Here is a 20984-nt window from a genome sequence, read left to right as displayed (position 1 = left end):
CATCTAAATCAGCTGTATACAGATTGAAAAATGTGCGTGGAATGACATATCCCTGCTTCAGACCTTTAAATGTGTTTTGTGTAATAAGAGTAATTTTGATGAAAGTATAACATATATTTTGCAAGGGCAAGTTTTGGCAAGCTTTTTTTTTGCAGTTTCACCAACATTTAACCCACAATATTATGGCTGTCACAATGTTTTCTTGAGAATTATGTTTCACATGATTGTTATTCAAAGATTCATGAGATTGGTAAACATACCAGGGGCACATTTTACGAATAAAAAGTGCCAAACAAATGCTGTATGTCTCTTCTGTGTATAAACTACTCGTAAATATCACCCTGCCTACTTTCAAGCTGTTTTTTAAATGATTTTCTGCTCTCATACCCCCTCTAAGGATCACACCTGTCACAAATGAACCACCAAGAAACTAATGCATGTAATTGTTTATTTTAGCATGCAAGACTATCTCCAATACCCAATGGGCTGACTACTAACTTTAGGCTCCCTCTAGTGTGCTACTCACAGGAAAGCGGTTCAACACCTCATCGGGGGTGTTAAGCGCTATATAAATGCAATTTCAATTCAATACCTTCTTACCTACCTGTCAGTAAAATTACTGTTCTGACTGCCTAGATTATACATTATACTTCATGATTTCTGTGTTCTCTTTGTAGCCTCCTACTTAGGGTGACCAGATGTCCCAGATTTCCCCGGAGAGTCCCGGTTTTCAGAGGACTTTCCCGGTATCCCGGCGTTATTGTTCATTTTACATAAATGTACTGGTTTTTGGGGCAAAGGACAGGTCAACCTGTGCACGCTATTGTTAATTTGAAATAAATGTTGCGTTTTTTGGGACAAAGGTCAGGTCAACCTACACATCAGAAGTGAAAGGTAGGCTCTCCTTTCACATGTACCTCTAGAGTCTTAAATACTTCTGGGAGGGTGGGAGTGGGGGTGTGGGGGTGGGGGTGTGTGTATATAAATATATATATATATATATACACACACACACTCACACATATATATATATACACACTCTTTTACAAGACAGGCCATATATGAAAGTGATACTAAAGGCTTTAGTCCTACTTTTATGCCTAACCTGTCCTGGTTTTTCTTTTCAAAATATGGTCACCCTACTCCTACCTGAACCAGGAAAACATTTCTTATGGAGAGACTGCAACATTTGCAGCAGTAGATGCGCATGCGCTCCCCCCGCCTCCCCCACTGCATTGTGCCAGCGAGGAATGTTGTGGGACGTAGGTAGTGAGTTTCAGAGGATGGGCAGATACCACATTACCTCGGTGTGCTGGGTGTGATAAAGCGATATATTACCGCTTTATTTCCTCAGCGCCGTCACTGAAACACACCTGGTAACACGAACTATCTGTGCTGCTACCTCTGTGGGTTTCAGAGGCGCACAATAGGATTAGCTTGTATTTTAGCGTTCACTTCCTGATTCCCCTTCCTAAGCAGCAGTTGGTTGGCCCCGGTTCTTCCTGGGCACTTTGCGCCAGCGGAGAGGTTGGTTTGATCCAGGTTCTCCCCTCTCGGCTCGCGGCTGCTTGGTACGGCCCGCCGGCTCCGCGGAGTTGGCGGCGGAGGTGACTGCGGCCGGTGGACCTGGGAGTGTTCGCTCCCTGGGCGGCCGAGGAAGGTGAGCCCCAGCCCCGGAGATGCCCACGCAGCGAGACGGCACCATGGCGCACCCCCGGGAGAACGCGCACCAGATACGAGTGAAAGCTTACTACAAGGGGTGAGTGGCTTCAGCGGGCACCGAGAGGGCCGTTTAACGGGGGGAACGGAAAGGGAGAGGGGGGGGGGGGCTACAGGAAGGAGCATCGCAGCGCCTGTGGCACTGCAGTGTCTGGGAGACGGGGTGCGGGGTTGAAACTTCTCCATATGTCTGCTTTATTCTAAGGTCGGGGTGGATACAGCATGCCCTGAGAGAGGCGCCGCAGTGCCTTGAAAGGCTGCTTGTGTGCCGAGGCGCTGTGTTTGTGGTATGTGTGGTTTTAGGGGTGGTTTGCTGGTAGAAATGCTCGCTCGTGAGAGGTATCGTGCAGTTTCTGCTCGTAGGATTGTCTCCTGCTCGTAGTTTGTGATTAGTGTTGTTGTGGCTTCTGCTCGTGGGATCGCATGTGGCTGCTGTTTCCTACCTGGGGAAGGGCGGTCTGGGGCCAGTCAGTTCTTTATAGGATCTTCTTCTGTTTCTAAGACCCCTAGTCAGAGTTATCCTCGCCTCCTCCTCTGGACTGAGTCACAAGGTGTAAGTTTCCAGGCCTGAACTACGTACACAGCACAGTGCTTTGAAATGAAAGTAGAGGCCCTCTCGCTCCCATTGTGCTCAGGGTTCATTACTAACACACACGGACCTGCTTTTCCTGGTTGGAAGACGGATTATGGTATTTGGTTCAGATGGGATCGCATCCAGAATAATTCTCTTCGTAATTGCTTCCTTGTCCCTCTAAGACTTCCTTTCAGTAACCTGTCAAATAGATTTCGTTTTGCGTGGCGGGTGCTGGAGGGTTTAGGGAACGGAACAAAATATGAACCTTATCAGTTCTCTGCCCCAGGTTTCACTGACGTGTTTAGTGCAATGTTACTACAAATGAATGCTAGCAATCATGTTTTTTCCTTGCGAAACCTAACGTGCAATTGAACATGGAAATTCTAACACATCCATCGGATGTTTTGGGTTATAAACCTAAAGGCCATGCAGCGTTTTTCATTTTGTTGGTTTAGACTATTAAAAATGGTTCACATGTAATGTAAAGCAGGTCCGCACATAGTTCTTGCAAAACACGTTTTGATTCAGAAAGAAGTATTGATAGCGAACGATTAAGAAAATGCAATTCATTGTGTCAAGTTAAGTGCATAGAACTGTGCCTCTAGTGTTGCGCTTCCCATTTTTTTTTTAAGCCCAGGACCCAATTTTTAAGAATCCACACTTTAATGCTCATCCCCCCCCCCCACCCCCACCCACACCTTCGTTGAGCATGAGGCGGGGCGATTTTTTTAAAGTAACTAAAGCATCACGTGGTAGCACTCTTTCATTTACAGCCAGCACATTTTGCAATGAAATGGGCACTACATTTGTCTCGACATGCAGAGTTATTGACAAAACTATATAGCACACAAATGATAATGTGTGGATTTCGGGTTTCTGTGAATTTTTGCATCACCAAGTAAAGTGTCTTGATTTGATCCATTTAAATCTGTTTCCAACACCCTCCATAATTACAAAAAATGTGCTTAATTTGTGGTTTCCTAAACGCTGAATGCATGCATTTCATTTACAGGTATTTACATGTTGTGTGTTGCAAAAAAACAACGTCCTACGCCTTTATATTCACTAATCTCTGTACTGTAGCAACATTGTCATATAATTCACTTTAAAAACTCCTCGCTTAGCAGTCAGTGAAAGAAAACTAAACACCACTCCACATGTTAGTACTTAAAATGTGAAAAGATAGACACATAATTTAAAGGCATTTATTTATTGCCTTATTTGTTGCTATGACCTTACAGACCAACTAAAAATCGACTTGGGTCGTAACCCACAGTTTGGTAAACTGAGTTCTAGTGGTATCATTCATTGCTATCAATTATAGTTGGAATAATACCACAAACTGTTATTAACTTGACCCCCTTTATATATATATATATATATATATATATATATATATATATATATATATATATATATATATATATATATATATATATTTTTTTTTTTTTACCACTCGAACCACCTTGCATTGTACATTTATTATGCATTACTTACATATATACAGGGCCACTGGATCTATGCGGCAGAAGAGGGTCAAATTACACGGCACGGTTGAGTGAATTACCCAGCAAGTAAAGGCAAAGTATGAAGCCTAATGCAGCACATCTTGTAATAGTGTTACTTCATCATTTTGTCGTTTTTAAACTTGATAACACTGTCTGGGTATTGTTTGCGCTCATTAGGACCAGTTTAACCCCCAAATATAGCAAGCATTAAGCAACAGAAAGATTACCAGTCAACCTTCACAAAGGGCCTTCCACTTCACAGCAACACGTGTTGCTCCATTTTTAATAACTTTTGAACCGTTTGCGGTAACACAATTTTTTTTTAATTAGCAGATTATGCAGCAGATGATAGATTATGAAGCAAATCTGTAATTATGTGAAAATAGCCCCGGACGCAACAATCACATAATTCCAGTGGCCCTGCATATACATTTCTTGGCAAAGTATCCCCATTCAGTGATTACATAGAAATGCAGTCCAAGTGACGGAGTACCCACACATCCCCCACCCCTTTTACATGGCCTCAGGTATTATTTATTATTCCTCAAACTTAGAGAATATTACTTCACAAGAAGGAAGCCAAACACACGTAATCTCCAGAATACTTAAAAATTATTTTAGGCAGCACTGTAGATTATGTATTTTCATTTCAATAATCTCTGTGCTAAAGTATTATTATTTTGTAGGTATGTATGTTATATTTTCACTACAATCTGGAAAGCGTATCAGAGTCAGAATAACTTTGGCACGACAGTTAATTAACGGTACTAGACGAAGGATATGTAAAGTATATGAATTTCAAAATGTACCAACCCCACCTTTTGCTCAGTGAGTAATACTTTTATCACTGTTTAAATCTCGGAAATGCCAATCCTGTCTTCCATTTTTCCATAAACAGGACTGCTTTAGATTTCCCTTACGGCATTGTGTCCTTTTGCCATTTGTTTCGTCAGTGAGGTTTTCACAGTCCCTGACATGTCCAAAAATATTTCCTATCCACAACACTCAATCTTTACATTGTCTCAATGATTTGGTGAAGGTGCTAAGTTCTTCACTTAAGTCCTCTACCACCCCTCCCACTTGTTTTGTCAGTTGTTCCCTCTCTAATTCTGTCAAAACTTAATTAGAGGCTTATCAGATCTTTACTACAGAAATAATGTAGGTTGTTCCTTTTTATTGAGCTTCTACCTTAGTAGATCAAGGTTTTTGTTGTGTGGTTCATTTTGTGGACTTTATTCAGTGAACAAATGGATTTTTGTTTCTCAGTTTTCAATCAAGCCTTCCCTCTTACTATTTCTTGAACGTGTCTTATCCCTACTCTCCACAGTTTCCAAGTGTACATCCTTGTCGGACTCATTTGCTCATCATCTTAATTTTCCTTTCTAAGTTTGAGCCATGGAGTGACCTTTACTAAATCACCTTTCTGATGTGGAAGAAGGCATCTGGTTAGCCGTTTTCTTATAAACATGGCCAAGTTTACATCCTCTATCTAAATGTCCAACGAGCTGCCCTCCGATCCTAGTCTCTCTTGGAAGTTTCTAAGCTTTGCATTTTGTTTTCCCCTATGCTGATCTTCTTCACCAAAGCTTAGTATATATTCGCCTGAAACTTGATCCCTTGCAGGAGTTCCAGTGATGCAGTATGTATGTCTCTTTTCAAATGTCCGACCAAGGAATGCAGCTGGTGCAGAATGTCGTTGATTTTATCTAGCTTTGCTTCAAAATTTGAAGCATTTTTTTGCTTTTCTCTGAAGTGTCTGTATTGACTGGACAATATCTGTTTTTATTGTTTTTATCTACTATGATTGCTTTTCTTATAAAGTAGAAATATAAGTTTTGGAAATATTAAAATAATCATATCCAATGTTACCCTACCGTGGTTTGAATTAACTTGCGCATGAAAATCCATTTAGAGATGGAGATGAAAGTTGGAAACTTGTTGGGACACAAACATGTTGGGAAAACAAATGGGGCAGAAACAATAACCTAGAAATCCTTAAAGTTCTAGGCAGTTAGGTGTCATTTGGATATTTGAAGCAGTATTGGGACTCAAAAACGGATGCAGATTTTTGCTTCAGTAGATATCTAGGTAACAGTCCGTTTTAACCACTGATTTATGGTTAAACGATTTAGGGCCAGATGTATCAAAGGGTTTTACCCATTCTGTGCCTATGGGAAAATGTGTTCATACATATGGCCCTTAGTTGTTTGAGTTAAGCACTAAGTGGGACCACAGGCTTTCGCATGCCGTGTCTTGTGTTGGTTTTTATGCTGAGTTTTTACATCCTGTTTTGTGGTAAAACAAGGCATTCCTGCTGCAAATGTTTTTGTTCCCAGTTACGGTGATTTTTTTTTTTAATTTCTTTTTTTTTTCGTTCAGTACTGTCATCTTGTAGCTGGCGATGAAAAGCAGCCGTGTGAGCGTCATTAGTAGTCTTCGTAATTGCTGGTTGCTGTTAACATGAACACACATTGTTTGTACCTGTGTTAACACTACTGGCATCCTTTAAATGAGGTTGACGGGCTTAATGCCATAGAGGTAAGGAAAATGATGGAAACAGATTCATGTTATGCCACACGTAGGCAGCAACGGTGACGTGGTTTGGCATTGAGGGAGGTCGCTGGAAATGCTTTAGTAGTATCCATTAGGGTTGAGGATCCAGTCAGGTGAAAGGTCCCTAACAAAGCAAACACATTATGTCTTTGAAAAATAAGCCAAAAGTGCATGCAAAGAGGAGGAAAGCAGTTGAGTCCCTGTGTCGAAGGCAGGGCTTAACTAGTAGCAGGAAAATCTTTGTAGCTGGTCTATATTGGCCCCATCGACTTCGTTATTAGTTTGGAAGTCTCAGTCACCTATAACCTTCTTTGTTGTCCCAAATATGGCCTAATAAGAACTAGCATGATAGGAAGTGCCATAGCACCATAAGTGCCTAAATGTCTAGTGGATTTAGCATATTTTTTGGAAAATATTTCAACTTTATTAAGCCATTTATTTAGATGCAGACTATTACCGATTATTGGTCAACCTAATTGAATAAATTGTGGATTACAACAAATGGGTCTTCCTGAAAGCAACTCTGTCCTTCTGTTTAGGTCTCGCCTACCAACAGCACATGAACTGTCACTGCAAGGGACTATTGCTTACTGTAAGCAGTTTGGAGTCCGCCAGTTGCTTACCATTTGTTTTCACTCTTATTTGTTGCCTTCTGATTGGCCAGCGCTTCCGGATGCCACTTCCCGTTAAACAGTTTGTAACAGCGACCAAGTTCTGATTGATTGACTTTTTTTTTTATCAGTTTCCTTCTGCTGTCCACCCCCTGGGCTTCAGGTACCATTTTATTTACTCTTCCCCTACCATCCTCCCTACTTCACCTTTCATCTCCCACCCGTTATGTATCTGGACATTGAGCGCTATTCAAACAATTTCGGCCACAGTTTTCTGCATCATTTGAAGTCTATGAATTTGTTCTTTTGTTTGGAATATGAACAATTTACCTATTTTCGCCTGTGCTGTCACATTAGACATACAGGTCAGGTGTGATCCTGAGAACATTACCTGTAGGCATTAGGGAGTGAAATACAGGAACGCTAGTATATGAGATTATGAACTAATCTTTATGTTCATTATGCTTTCTAAATAGCAGCCCCATGGTTTGACATACAGTAGTTTCAGCTGAGCACTCACCATTGATATGTAGTTAAAGTGTAACTAAATGGTCTTCGTATTAAGTATTTCAGCGAAACAAGACTTTCTTTTTTTGTGGTGTTCGGACTTGCCATATGTTTTGTGTCTAGACATAGTATCAAAGTGTATATTGCTAAATTTTCATGTGCGTTTGGGACACAGCTCACCCCTATAAGATCTTTATAAATAAAGGTGTGTATTGCAATATATCCTACCCATGAAGAACTTTATGCACATTGTAACTTCAGTGTTCTACAGTAGTCTGAATCAGTAGTTTACTTTATGAAAGGTATGTAGAGTGTATTTTTTTAAATTTTTTTATTACTTCATGTGTTATTGTTTGAAATGTAAGGTCCTATTAAATGTATTATGGAGTGACTGATGCAGCCAGCCCCAGAGGGATTATGTGGATTTTACAATGTTGGAGCAGGCCATAATTATGATATTGAAGGTGTTACAGCCAACGTTGTATTGCTCTTTAGTGGGACAGTAGCTATTCTGGAAAGTGGCCTGAGTGTCAATCCCTCAGGACATTATATTGGATTTGTCTGCCTTTGTTTTTTGTATCGCCTTATGAACACGTTCAGCATCAAATGGGGTATTTGAAACTGAACTCTAACAGTCTGGCGAGAGTGCTCCCAGTTCAAATTCTTATCATTAGGTGCACTTACAACAACTTTTTTTTTATTTTTTATTTTTTAGGTTGGTCGTAAGCATCCGGCCTCTTTTATACTTCTTCTGTGGGCATCCAGCTATTTCATTTGTTAGTTTGTGTCATTTAAAAATCCTTGTTTGCAAGTGGTCAGTCATGCCTTTGTCCCTCCTTCCGTGTCGAGCAAGGACCAACTATTGTATAATTACGCTTTGTCCTGTTTATCTGGTCTCTAGGGGACTTTTTTTTTATTTTTATTTTTACTTAATTTCCTGCTCCTGTCCAAGGAAGCTTCCCTTTTCATTTCCAGTGCATTCTTGCTCTGAGTTTAGTTTAGCTGTAAATAAGGCTGTGAATCAGGCTATTATCTTGGTCACATTTGGTCTTTGTGGGCGCTCTGCAACATCTTTCAGTTGTCTGGCTCCTGCCCTTCCTTGGCTTTGATTTTTTTTCACCGAGTGTGCATACCTGGAGTCCTCGGTGCTGAGAGGAAGGGCGAAGGATCCCTTGTGTGCAGCTTCATCTGTGCACCTCAGTTCACACACTCCAGGCCCTCAGATGTGCCAGTACCAGTACCAAAACCCACACATGCTCTGCCAGAAATCTTCAGTTTTTAAAGTCAGTACACACACTGCTGTTCCAGTACTGGGACCTCACCGCAACTCCACCAGTGCGCCTCATTACACACACTCCAAGCCCTTAGCTTTGCCAGTGCAAGAACTCCACTCCTCAGTTCTTAGTCAGTACACACTACTGTTAAAGTACTGGGACCTCACGCGCAGCTCCATTAGGCACCTCAGTTCTACCCTGGCGAGGTCACTTCCTTTCCTGTATTGTGACCCCGCTCACATACAGTCCGGTACAGCAGCTCAATTCTAATATTCAGTCCCACTGCCAAGCCAATCTGGACCCAAAAGAACAAAACGCAGCTCAGCCAGTGCACCTCAAGTCTAACATCCAACAACACGTTGATGGGAACCATCACAAATCCACCAGAATCCATCAATTCTAACATTTAGTGCACATTTCTTCTCCAGTACTGAGGCTCACACACATGCCCTTCAGGACTTCTCGCGTCTGTTGTTCAGAGGCAATGTCACTCCCATGCTGGGCCCCACTCGCAGCTTCGCCAGATACCTCCATGCTAACACTAGGCAACACTGGCACATGAATACTAGGTTCCACACATAGCTCCATTAAGATACCTCACTTCTAACCTTGTGTGCCTGTTAATATTCCAGTACTGCAGCCCACATACAACTGTCAGTGCACCTCAGCCCTAACCTGCAGCGCTCCATTAGTCTAATACCAGGAATTAAACAGCACTCAATTTTTCATTCCTGGCCTGCTGCCGTTCTGTTATTCCAGCACTGGGCCGGGCTCGGTTTATACACCCAATCCTATTTTGAGCAACCCAATATTGCCATATTGGGGTTCACATACAACTCTGCTGATGCACCGCCTGCTGTTCTGCAGTTCCCCCTGCTGTTCCACACTCTGACTTTTGTTTGAGGATGTGGCTGAGCCAATTAAATCTATTCTTAGCTGCCATCTTTATTTGGGAGTGTCTGTTTCAACTGTCTCACTCCGTTCTTTCTTTTACTCTCATTGTTTTCTTTCTCACCCACTTTTCTTTTTTCAGCTCTTAAAATCCACACGTTGAGTCTCAATCTTTCTTTCAACTGTTCATTTCTACTCCTCTGGCTTTTTTTTATTTCCCTCTTCCTCTTGCTACCTCCTCTTTCAAACTCGCAAAAACGTGGTTATTTATTTCCTTGTTTCGTTCCTCTTTTTTCTTCAGGCGTTCATTCTTTCTCTTTTTTTTGCTCTCCCCTTCATTCTTTTTGGCTTTTTTATTTGCTCTTTCTTTTGACTAAGCATGCATCATTTCAATTTTTTTTCCTTCCTTCCTTTCTCTGGTGTTTTTCTTATCTTTGTCTGTCAATTCACATTTTACTAGAAGTCCCTCTTTTTCCCGTCTGTGCGTGGAAGACCCAAGTTACTTGTCGGGGTCTGAAGTGTCAAAGTGGTTTTCCCATTCTGTGTCTGTGGGAAATGTCACTACATACTTGCCCAGTGTTTTTTCGCTGCTTGTTTCTTTCACCATCTTTTTTCTCTAATGTCCATTTTCCTCTTTCTTGTCACACTTCTTTTATTATTTTTTCCTTTTTGACTTTCATTTGCTAGCTTCTTTCCCTTTTCTCTTTTGACTCGCACGTTTGCCCCATTGCTTCTCTTAGTTTTTTCATTTTCGTGTTAATTTTTTCCCTTCCTTCTTTTATTTCTTTGCAACCCCTTCTCTTTCTTCCTTTTGTCTGTTGTATTCCTTTTGCTTCTCTTTTTCTGCCCCATCCGCTTTCTCTCCTGAGGCATAGTTAACAATAGAATTGTAGGTGCAATGGCACCGGGGCCCGGAGACCTACGAACCTCACTTAACACTAATTAATGCTGTATTTTACTCCTGAAATTGCAGTCCGCCATTTCCCTTTGTTACTCCAGGGTCCCTGACACTGTTACTATGCCACTTGCCATCTTTACTCCTGACTCTTTCCTTTCACCATCCAATCCGTCCTAAATTATATGTGTGTTATGGTGTTTTGAGCAAAACAGTCTAATGCCAAAAGTTCATTTCTGATAAAGGTATATATGATGATTGTATATTTTTTAAGATCGAAGAAGGAGGTAAATGGTAGTGCTTTAGCTATATGCAGGGCCACTGCAATTATATGGCAGGAAAAGACGAAATTATGAGGCAGAGTTGACCAAATTATGTGGCACAAAAAGTCCAGTTGTGAACTTACAATTCCAATAGCTCTAACTCACGAAAATGTGCGACCTATCACATTGCAAATGCATGTTGTAATTGGCAGCTGTCTGTTTAAAAAATAAAAAATAAATATTGATTTAACTAGAAAAAGGTAGACCCATGACCCTTAGCTATCTCAGAAAGCAGGGCTTCTCCTTGCAAAAGTGAGATTTATTGCTTTAGTAATAGCAGCACTTACTTCTTGAGTTAAAATTAAAAGTAAATTCTAGTTTGTGTTGTAGCTGAGTTTAATAAGACCTGTGTTGCTAAAAGGTCTATTAGTTGAAACTGTTACACAAATTCTAGATGTTTTAAGGTCCTCAAATTAATCTTAGTTGATGTTTTGCCTAAAGAGCTAATTGAACAATTTGAAGCTCTTTGAAGTCTTTGTTGATATAAAATTCGGAGCCTGTTTTCTGTCAGATTTTTTCTGGTTTTAAAATAGACTCCAGCTGTCACGGAAAATATGTCAGTTTACATTGTAAACTATATTAGGCAAGTATAAATGCTCAAACAGTAGTAAATCATTCTAGGTTATTTTTTGTTAACACATGTATTACCTTTTTGTCCTGCATACATAAGTGTAATTTTACAATAAAGCAGTATAGCATTCTGTTCATGAGAGGGGAAAAACACCTCTTTAACCAATATTTCACCATAAAGACTGTATTGTGAAAGTGTGATGGAGTGACCAACAGTATTTAGTCTTAGTTAATTTGGGCGGGAGCATTCTTTTAGGTTTAAAATGTGTTATTACATCATGAACAAAAATGACTGCTGTCTCGGGGATGGGGTGGTTTTTCACAGACGTTTAAAACGGGTCTCATGTTAGTTCGCTCTTTCTAAGGTTACTCCAGATTGTTGTCTTTAACGTTTCCGTGCTATAGAAGTTCTATATCTTGGTCTGCCAAAAATTTAAAAAGTTGCATAGTATCACTTCAAAAGCTGAGCAGCAGACAGTGTTTCAGCTTGGAGCTTTTTTGTGAACAGTTTTCTTATAGTAGTTAATGCTGTCACCTACCTGCAAGGAATTAGGAACATTGAAGTCCTGTGGTTTCGTCTTTTTTTATGTTTGCCTCCATTTAACTACACACCTGAAATCAGTTATTTACAAGTGTAAATGTAATTACAGGATGCATAGCCTGTATCACCTAGAGTTTCGTGGTTACTCTAATGGCGTTGTGAGTGAGAAGAACCTTCCTCCCCAGTTCAGCCTGATAAAATAACCAAAGCTTCATCAGGTGACAAGCTTAATACTGTTATATCTTTAATGGTGTTTAACCCCTTCGCTGCCAGGCCTTTTTTTGGCTATTTCGGACAGTTCGCGCTTAGGCCCTCAGAACTTTTTCTCCACATATGCTACCCATGCCAAATTTGCGTCCTTTTTTTCCAACATCCTAGGGACTCTAGAGGTACCCAGAGTTTGTGGGTTCCCCTGAAGGAGACCAAGAAATTAGCCAAAATATGGCAATTTAAAAAAAAATTGGGGAAAAAAGGGCTGCAGAAGAAAGCTTGTAGTTTTTCCCCCTGAAAATGGCATCAACAAAGGGTTTGCAGTGCTAAAATCACCATCTTCCCAGCTTTCAGGAACAGGCAGACATGAATCAGAAAACCACATTTTTCAACACAATTTTGGCATTTTTCTGGGACATACCCAATTTTTACTATTTTATTTGTGTGCTTTTAGCCTCCGTACAGTTAATGACAGAAATGGGTGTGAAAGCATTGCTGGATCCCGGACAGCTAAACATTTCTAAAAATTAGACAAAAGTCTGAATTCAGCAAGGGGTCATTTGTGTAGATACTACAAGGCTTTCCTACAGACAATTACAGCTGAAATTTTTACAAAAATTGAAATTGAGGTGAAAAAAACAGCCATTTCTCTCCATGTTTTACTCTTTTTCCTTCTGTGTCAGATTTTCAAAAACAATATACCGTTACGTCTGCTGGACTCTTCTAGTTGCGGGTATATATAGGGCTTGTGGGTTCATCAAGACCCCTAGGTGCCCATAGCCAATAAAGGAGCTGTACCTTGCAATGGGGTTTCATTGTATACTGGGTATACAGCAATTCATTTGGTGAAATATAAAGAGTGAAAAATAGGTATCAAGGAAACCTTTTATTTCCAAGATGGGCACAAGATAAGGTGTAGAGAAGCAGTCATTATTTGCACATCTCTGAATTCCAGAGTCCCCATTCTAGCATGCGAATTACAGGGCATTTCTCAAACAGACGTTCTTTTTTTACAGAATGTCTTACATTTGGAAAGAAAAAATGTAGAGAAACACAAGGTGCAATAACACTTGTTCTTCTATTCTGTGTTCCCCCAAGTCTCCCGATAAAAATGGTTCTCCACTTGTCTGGGTAGGCCTAATGCCCGCGACAGGAAACGCAACATGGACACATCACATTTTTACATTGAAATCTGATTTGTTTTTTGGAAAGTGCCTCGGTGTGGATTTTGGCCTTTAGCTCAGCAGGCAGCTAGGCAAACCTTATACCACTGGACGGTGTACCTAGTGCCCAGAGCCCAGTGGGCTCCGGGCATTAGGTACACCGTCCGGTAATCCCTTTAGAGTGAGTGTGACTACAAGGGATACCCTCCCTCCGGCATCTCCCAGACCAGAGGCAAACCGCCTTTTTCCTTGGGACCTACCTAATTACAAACAATCAGTTCAGGTAGGCTTACTACTCTACCTTTTATCACCCACTGAGCATGCTACAAAGCATCTACCCCTAGGGGATCCATGACCCTGATGAATGCCCCTGACCTTCCAGCACATAGAGAGGGCAGAAATGTGTTGGTCCCTGATTTTTAGAGACTGAGTCATTAAAACTCAACTGAGTCCCAATCATAATTTTAACCTTACCTACAGGCACCTCTATTAAAATACCCAACTAATCGTAATAGGTGACGTGTATGGTAATTTTATTCCCAGCTCATCTGGATCCCTGCGAAATATCCAGTCAGATTTATTTCAGCACTCCCTCTGTCGTTCCTTTAACAACGAGGTTGAGTCTGCCCAGGTAGCACTATCCTACCTGGGTGGGGCTAGGTGGTCAAATGATGAAGCCTGACTCTATTATGTGTGTGAGACCACCTAGTCCGTAAAAGGAACTCCCTCTTGTAGACACAGCCACTACCATAGACACTCTACACACAGCCCCTTCTATGTATTACGCGCTGAGTCAGCACCACTAATCGAGGGTCCACTAATCCAGTTTTACCCTCATTTGATCACCCCACAAGTCCAGTGGTATATGGATGTGCTTATTCCCTTCGGGAGTATGTGTGGGGTTGTATTACTCCCGCCACTCTCTATTGTGTTTTACCTAGGGAAACCTACCAAACCTGTGAATTTTTTAAAACTGGACACCTAGGGTAATCCAAGATGGGGGTGACTTGTGGGGTTCGCCCCAGGTTCTTTTACCCAGAATCCTTTACAAACCTCAATACTTGGCAAAAAAACACTTTGGTGGAACGTTCTGGAATCTGAGGAGCCACAAATATCCCTCCACCCAGCGTTCCCCCCCCCCCCCCCAAGTCTCCCGATAAAAATGGTACCACACTTGTGTGGGTAGGCCTAGTGCCTGCGACAGGAAAAGCCCCAAAACACAACATGGACACATCAAAATAAACTATTACAAAAACTACCTGTTTCTGTAGGGGGGGCACCTGCGGTTTTGGTCCCAGGTGCGGCGGTCATCTAGGGAAACCTACCAAACCAAGGCATTTTTGAAAATTAGTCACCTGGAGGAGTCCAGGGAGGTGTGACTTGTGTGGATCCCCCAACATTTTCTTACCCAGAATCCTGCGAACCTCAAATATAGCAACAAAAAAAACACATTTGCCACACTTTTCTTTGTGGGATCTCTGTGCCGGTATAAATTTCCTACCACCCAATGTTCCCCTCAGTCTGCCGAAAAAAATTATACCTCACTTGTGTGGGTGGCACAGGTGCCTGCAACAGGAACAGGCCAAAAAAATGTGTAGAGATTGAGGGGATAGCACAGCAAGTTGATAAGCAAAAAATTTTCTTTTCTACATCTTTAGGCTGACTTGGCTTTGGGGACCCACACAAGTGAGGTATCTTTTTACTTGGTAGACTGAGGGGAACACTGGGTGGTTGGAAATTTGTGCCAGTGTGGTGATCCTACAAAGAAAAGCGCGGAAAATATGCTTTTTTAAGCACATTTTGAGGTTTGCAGAGGTGTCTGGGTAAGAAAATGTTGGGGAATCCACGCAAGCCACACCTCTCTGTGATGTTCCAAACACTAAAATTGTGAAAAGAAACACTCTTAGGTTATGTTAAAAAAAAAAAAAAAAAAGACCCCTCACCCACCAACCAAGTTGGTGGCATGCTTCATCATCGGGGTCTCACCCGAGACACCTAGCATGTCACGGGTGTGCTGCGATGCCTGATTACAGCAGAGCAGGTTTTGTCATTTTTACCACACATACAGGTTGGATTTGGCACAAGGGTGAGTGATGGTTCAGTAGATCAAATTTTATTAACCAGAGCTTTCACAAAAATGAAATGCACTGTTCATAACTGGAAGGCCAAAACAATGAACCAATGACTGGCAGCTCGTGAGCTGTAAGGCCGTGACCAGGCACCAACCGCTTTACAGTCCATTCACACACCTTTCATACATGACCATTCACGCCGCCAGCCGTGGCCCAGCACATTACAATACTCGCATCAACAGACAGTGCCATTCAAGGGCCCATCACTTTCATATGTCCACATGCCTGATACAGCAATAGCACCAGCTGATGGGAGGGTGTGGACTGGCGTTTGGCTGGCAGTGTGTTGCAGTGGCCAACAGCAAGTCACTATTTACACCACCAGCCAAGTGCTAATCCACACACACCGCCAGCCAAGCACCACTCCATGCACAACGCCATATTTTTTTATTTTTTATTTTAACAACAAAGAAACCACTAACTAATTGAAAAAAGTACACAACTACAAACACAAAAGCTCTAACTAAACACATGACAGAAATGCCAACCGTGAAACTGAACATATGAAGATAGAAAACAGGCAGTTTACACTCACAGTAGTTCCCAGTAATTCTTCTGGGTGTGGTATCTCCTGAAACAGGCAGCCACACACAGCCCAGGCTTTGAAGGACAGTCCGGGCACTACATTCGGCTCTCCCTCCGGATACCTCTTTGGGCACAGACTCTACATTTCTTAGTGGGCAGATCTTTTTTGAGAGTGGGAGGAATGTGATCGGGAAAGTGGTGATCTTTCAATCTAGCCACATCCTCCACCACTGCTACTCTAGGAACTCTTGACTGTTCCACCACAATAAGGCTCTCTGTCACTGACTCCTGAAATTTAACAAATTTCATCCTTGACTCTGGAACGATCCTTGAACACAATAAAAGCATTAAAAGTTGCTAAACAAATGGATGGCCAACATTTTATACCACACGAAAGACTTACGAAGAGCAGTGTAAGGTTCCAACCTCTGATCTACTCTATCAACACCACCCATGTGCTTCCTGTAGTCCAAAATGCATGCAGGTTTGTGCACTTCCGCAACCTGACCCCAAATAGCCACAGGGGAAGTACTCTCATTATGGATGATAGTTAGCACTTACACATCCCTCCTGTCTGAAAATTTCAGAGCTAGCGGCTCATTATTACGCAAGGCAGTGCACTGTCCCCTCTCAAGTTTTTTATAGACCAGCTCCCTTTGATAGCTTTTCCGGTTAGAACAGATTGTGCCACAAGCAACAGTGTCCACTCTGAACAATTTCTTAAACAACTGCACTCCAGTGTAGCAGTTATCTATGTACAAATGGTGACCTTTGTTAAACAGTCATCTGCCAAGTTCCCACACAATTTTCTCACTAACTCCAAAAGTGGGCGGACAACCAGGGGGGTCAATACTGGAATCCCTACCTGTGTAGGCCCGGAACTTATACACATATCCTGTACTAGTTTGAGACAGCATATAGTCATCTTAATTCCATACTGTGCCCTCTTACTAGGAATGCACTGCTTAAAAACCAAACGTCCCTTGAACAGGACCAAAGGCTTGTCCGCACTTATTTCTTTGCCTGGAACATACACCTATGAAAACTGATCTGCAAAATGATCAGGGACAGACGTAATCTTAAAAAGACGGTCACAATCAGGGTGATCTTGTGGCAAGGCTAAATCGTTGTCAACAAAATGCAGCATACGAAGAAGAAGCAAATACCGATTATGAGTCATGGTTGCAGGAAATATAGCTGTTGACATCAAAGGACTAGCAGACCAATAAGAAGCCAGTGACTGCTTCCTTATCAACCCAATCAAAAAAGTCAAACCCAGGAACTTTATCAACTCTTCCAGATTTGTGGGAATCCACTGGGTAGCTCTAGACTGAGGCCTAAGTTAGGCAGCGTTCTCCCTCAAATACTGCTCCGCGTACAAATTAGTCTGCTCAACAATCTCTTCCAAAAATACAGCTTCCATAAACAACTGAAAGAAATTGACAAGCAAAAAGTTTTCCGTATTCACTCCACACCCTGGTGGACCAGTAAAGGCAGGCAACTGTGGCTGCTCCATGTTTGGGGCAACCCAGGTGTCAGGTCTTCCAATGGGAAACCTTTTGGCCCCAGGCTGCTGCACTATTGGCACATCAGTGTCCTCCTCTAAAACAGGCCCTTCATCTGCACTGAGAGTGGTTTCCCCATCAGAAGATTTCTCTCGGTCAGAAAAACCACTGCCAGAATCTCACTTCCTCCTCTGCCTCAGATGCAGGGTCAGTCTCATAATCATGGTCAGAAAATGACTCCGAAAGCATGCTAACAACCTGCTGACCGGTCATTCTGTGGCTAGCCATGATCCTTTCTAAGAATTGTAACTTGACAAATGAGCCAACAACAACAACTAGCCCTGTCTAAAATAAGTATTAAACAAAGTGTGGCTTTAACACAGAGTCATGTATCCAAAAACTATATCACAAACTTGCCTGAAAAAGCTAGACTCACCAGCAACTACTCTGCACAGACACCTTGTTATCTAGCCAAATACTGTTTTGTTCGAGGCTTATTGCATGCATACAAGGTAGCCAAATATAAGGACTTGTTCCAAAAACCGCTTCTTAAAATTGAACAAGCATAAACATTTAAAAATCTTTAAAAAAAAAAAAAAAAGCATATAAACAGCAAGTCTAAAATCAAATATTAAAAGAATAAACTAATTTCTATTTGGACGAACGTAGGAAAATCTGTTTTGCACTGAACATTTTTTCTAAAATTCCAAAATCCAAAAATGTATTCTTTTTCCCTAATGGTTTAGTATGTGTTACCTCCTTCATATCCGTTTCCTGATAGCTGTATTAGTTTAGAACAGGTTAATAACTAACAAGCTTGTTTTGGAAAATAATTGCTTTTTCTTTGTATTATTGTTAAATGAACTACTGCATTGATTAACTTTTCTCAGGTCTCCAATATCTCATTGACATGCTTGTGATTTTAAAAAATAGTAAAATTGAGAAGTATTGTAGTAATGTGTTGTTTTATTTTATTTATCTCTTGGAAACTTGCTTTGATTTGAGCTTGATTACTGCGCTTCCAAGGAGGGAAATAAAGAGGCAAAAAGATAGTCAACCTACTCAAGAGCTTATTTTGATATATTTGTATTGTTTCTATTTGAAAACATACAATTCAAGAACTGTTTTTCTAAAGGGAGAGATGAAACTAACTAGCTGAGCATGAATAATTCCAAAAGTGCAAGATGGCTCCTTGCTCACATCATTGCTGGGTCGAACAAGCGTTGGTAAATGTCATAGGTTTCACCGATATGATTAATAATATTTTCTTTTGCTGTTATACGTTTTAGCTTGGTGAGCAGGTGTAAAACTAATATGGTAAACTAATATTTCAACGGGGATACATGAATGCCAGAAGCTACAGGTGTTACTTGCAAAAGGTGTGCATGCTCACCGATGGATGTAATGAAAATAATACCTTACCCTCTGTGGGACACTGTAGGGGAATAAGGGACGACATTACGAAGGCCTGAGCCATGGAGAACAAAATGGTGCAAAAATAAAATGTACGAGCAAGTGACTTACTAAGAGTAAAGTATGTGTTAACTCCCCGAGCTGGTGAGGCAGAAAGGAGTAAATCGTGGAGCCGGAGGAAGGCACACTTGTGCAGCACTTATTGTGCTGAAAAAGCATGGGCAAGTGACTTACTAAAAGTAAAATATGTATTGTTGCCCCCGCAGGTGGGTTTAGGTGCTTTTGAAGGCTCTTGGTGTCGAGATGAGAGGCAGAAAGGAGTAATATGTGGAACTGTGAGGAAGGCATGCTGGTGTGGCACTAATTGTGCTGAAATAGGGCCTCAGGTGGGCATGCAGCTGCGGACAGGGCATTACAGACTAGTGTGTTGGTCTGTGGCATTTTGCTGACTGTTTAAGCCACCAGTAGACCAGCCCTTGTCCTAACCAGGGATTGGTGCTAGGAGACTAGATACAGGGTGCAGGGCACTCTGGGGGCCTACCAAGGTCTTATCATGACCTTAGGTGACCAAGAAGGTGTAGGGCAAGTCGGCATTCTGAGGTTGCATGAGAGGAATGGGGCCCCTTAAGAGTGACAGGAAGGCGGGGCATCAGCAGATGCAGAAGTGGTAAGGGGTGCACATAAAAGCTGCAGGACGATGGAAGCTGCAGAGGGGTGATTGACCACACAAAGAGAGTGGAGGTGAACCGTGGCAGACGGTTAGGCAGGGCAAACACACACACATGGGCAGTAGGGAGCAGTGGTGACACAGTCTGCATGCAGGTCAGGCACAAGGTTTGCAGGACTGCAGAGGGGCACACAGAACCAAGTTCTAAGCAGAGGATGCATGGGCAGGGACACGCAGCAGCAAGTGTTGCAGAGGCACAAAAAGTATATGTAGAGAAGGCAGGGAAATCTGAGGAACAAATGAGGACACAAAAAAGGGCTAGCACAGGATGGCACAAGAGTGCTGCAAGGGAGATGGGAACATCTAGGGGTGCCAAGGGACAGTGGCGCAACAAGGGGTTGCAGGAGAAACGGCAGCACAAGAAGATTAAGGGGAGGCAGAAGAAAAGTTGCAGGAGGGGTTGAGGGCACAAAGGAGGCAGGGTAGGGTGCCAGTAAGGGCCTGCAAGCAGGCAGGGACAAATAACAGCTGCTGGGGGCTGGAAGCACAAAAAGCAGGAGCAGGATGCACAGGGTCAGGCCTGCAGTGACTGCAGGTTCATGGCAGTGTGGTCCACTGGACCAGTGCAGAATGGGTGGGGCTGCTGCCAATTCTTCACTCTCCTGACTTTTCCCAAAAGCACACATTACAGAAATTGGTCCGACATATTGACCTCACTTGTTTCACAGTTCTTTTTTTAATGGAGGTCAAACTTCAAGCAACTGATGTCTGAATAACCCGGGCACAGCTGCTACACAGATCTCTGGATGACCACATGCATCTCTTGTAAGGTGCCCTGCATGTGCTGTGGGTCTGCAAAATAGAACATAAATCACCCATTACGTATCTGCACGTTACATTCGATGTTGAAAGCACAACGCTGGCACGCTGCTGTTAAATGGGCAGTGATTGGAAACATGAAAGGAGATGCGCTAGTTTGCCTTGATTTGGGACACTATAATTCTGAAGTTATTGGATTTTGGGGGCATTGCACGCTGAGACAGAATGGACAATGTGGGATCCTGGAACAGATATTGGTCTACTGCTAGCGCCCTTATCCACAGATACATCGATGCCTCTACAAGTGCACCGAATAAAATAATCGACATTCAGTCAAATAAAGAGCAGTCGAGTAGGCAACCTGCCGGGCCAATAATTTATTTTTTCAATAATCAGACATTTTGAGAGTAGGAATGGGAGCTAACCATCACTCACGTTAAACATGCCCGTCTCAGGCACAACCTTTGCCGAACATAACAGCCCTCACTCAACAGCAGTGGTGGAAGGTGTGCCCGCAGTGAATCGCCGCCGCATCCCTCACTTTATCAAAGTCATCAGAGCAGATAATGCACAAGGAACAGATC

General features: G+C 42.2%; 1 protein-coding gene across 1 annotated transcript in view; it reads left to right on the top strand.

Moving 5' to 3' along the window:
• The first annotated feature begins 1242 nt into the window (after positions 1 to 1242).
• PRKCI (protein kinase C iota) overlaps positions 1243 to 20984 on the top strand; it is a 224825-nt gene continuing 205083 nt past the window's right edge. Inside the window, exon 1 of the mRNA XM_069213180.1 lies at positions 1243 to 1759. Within this exon, the coding sequence (XP_069069281.1) occupies positions 1680 to 1759 (80 nt within the window). The 5' untranslated portion in view covers positions 1243 to 1679. The remainder of the gene's footprint in view (positions 1760 to 20984) is intronic.

The sequence above is a fragment of the Pleurodeles waltl genome, chromosome 11, assembly GCF_031143425.1.
Source record: "Pleurodeles waltl isolate 20211129_DDA chromosome 11, aPleWal1.hap1.20221129, whole genome shotgun sequence".
Lineage (NCBI taxonomy): Eukaryota > Metazoa > Chordata > Amphibia > Caudata > Salamandridae > Pleurodeles > Pleurodeles waltl.
The sequence above is the reverse complement of the archived record's forward strand: the minus strand, read 5'-3'. Positions and strand labels throughout refer to the sequence as shown.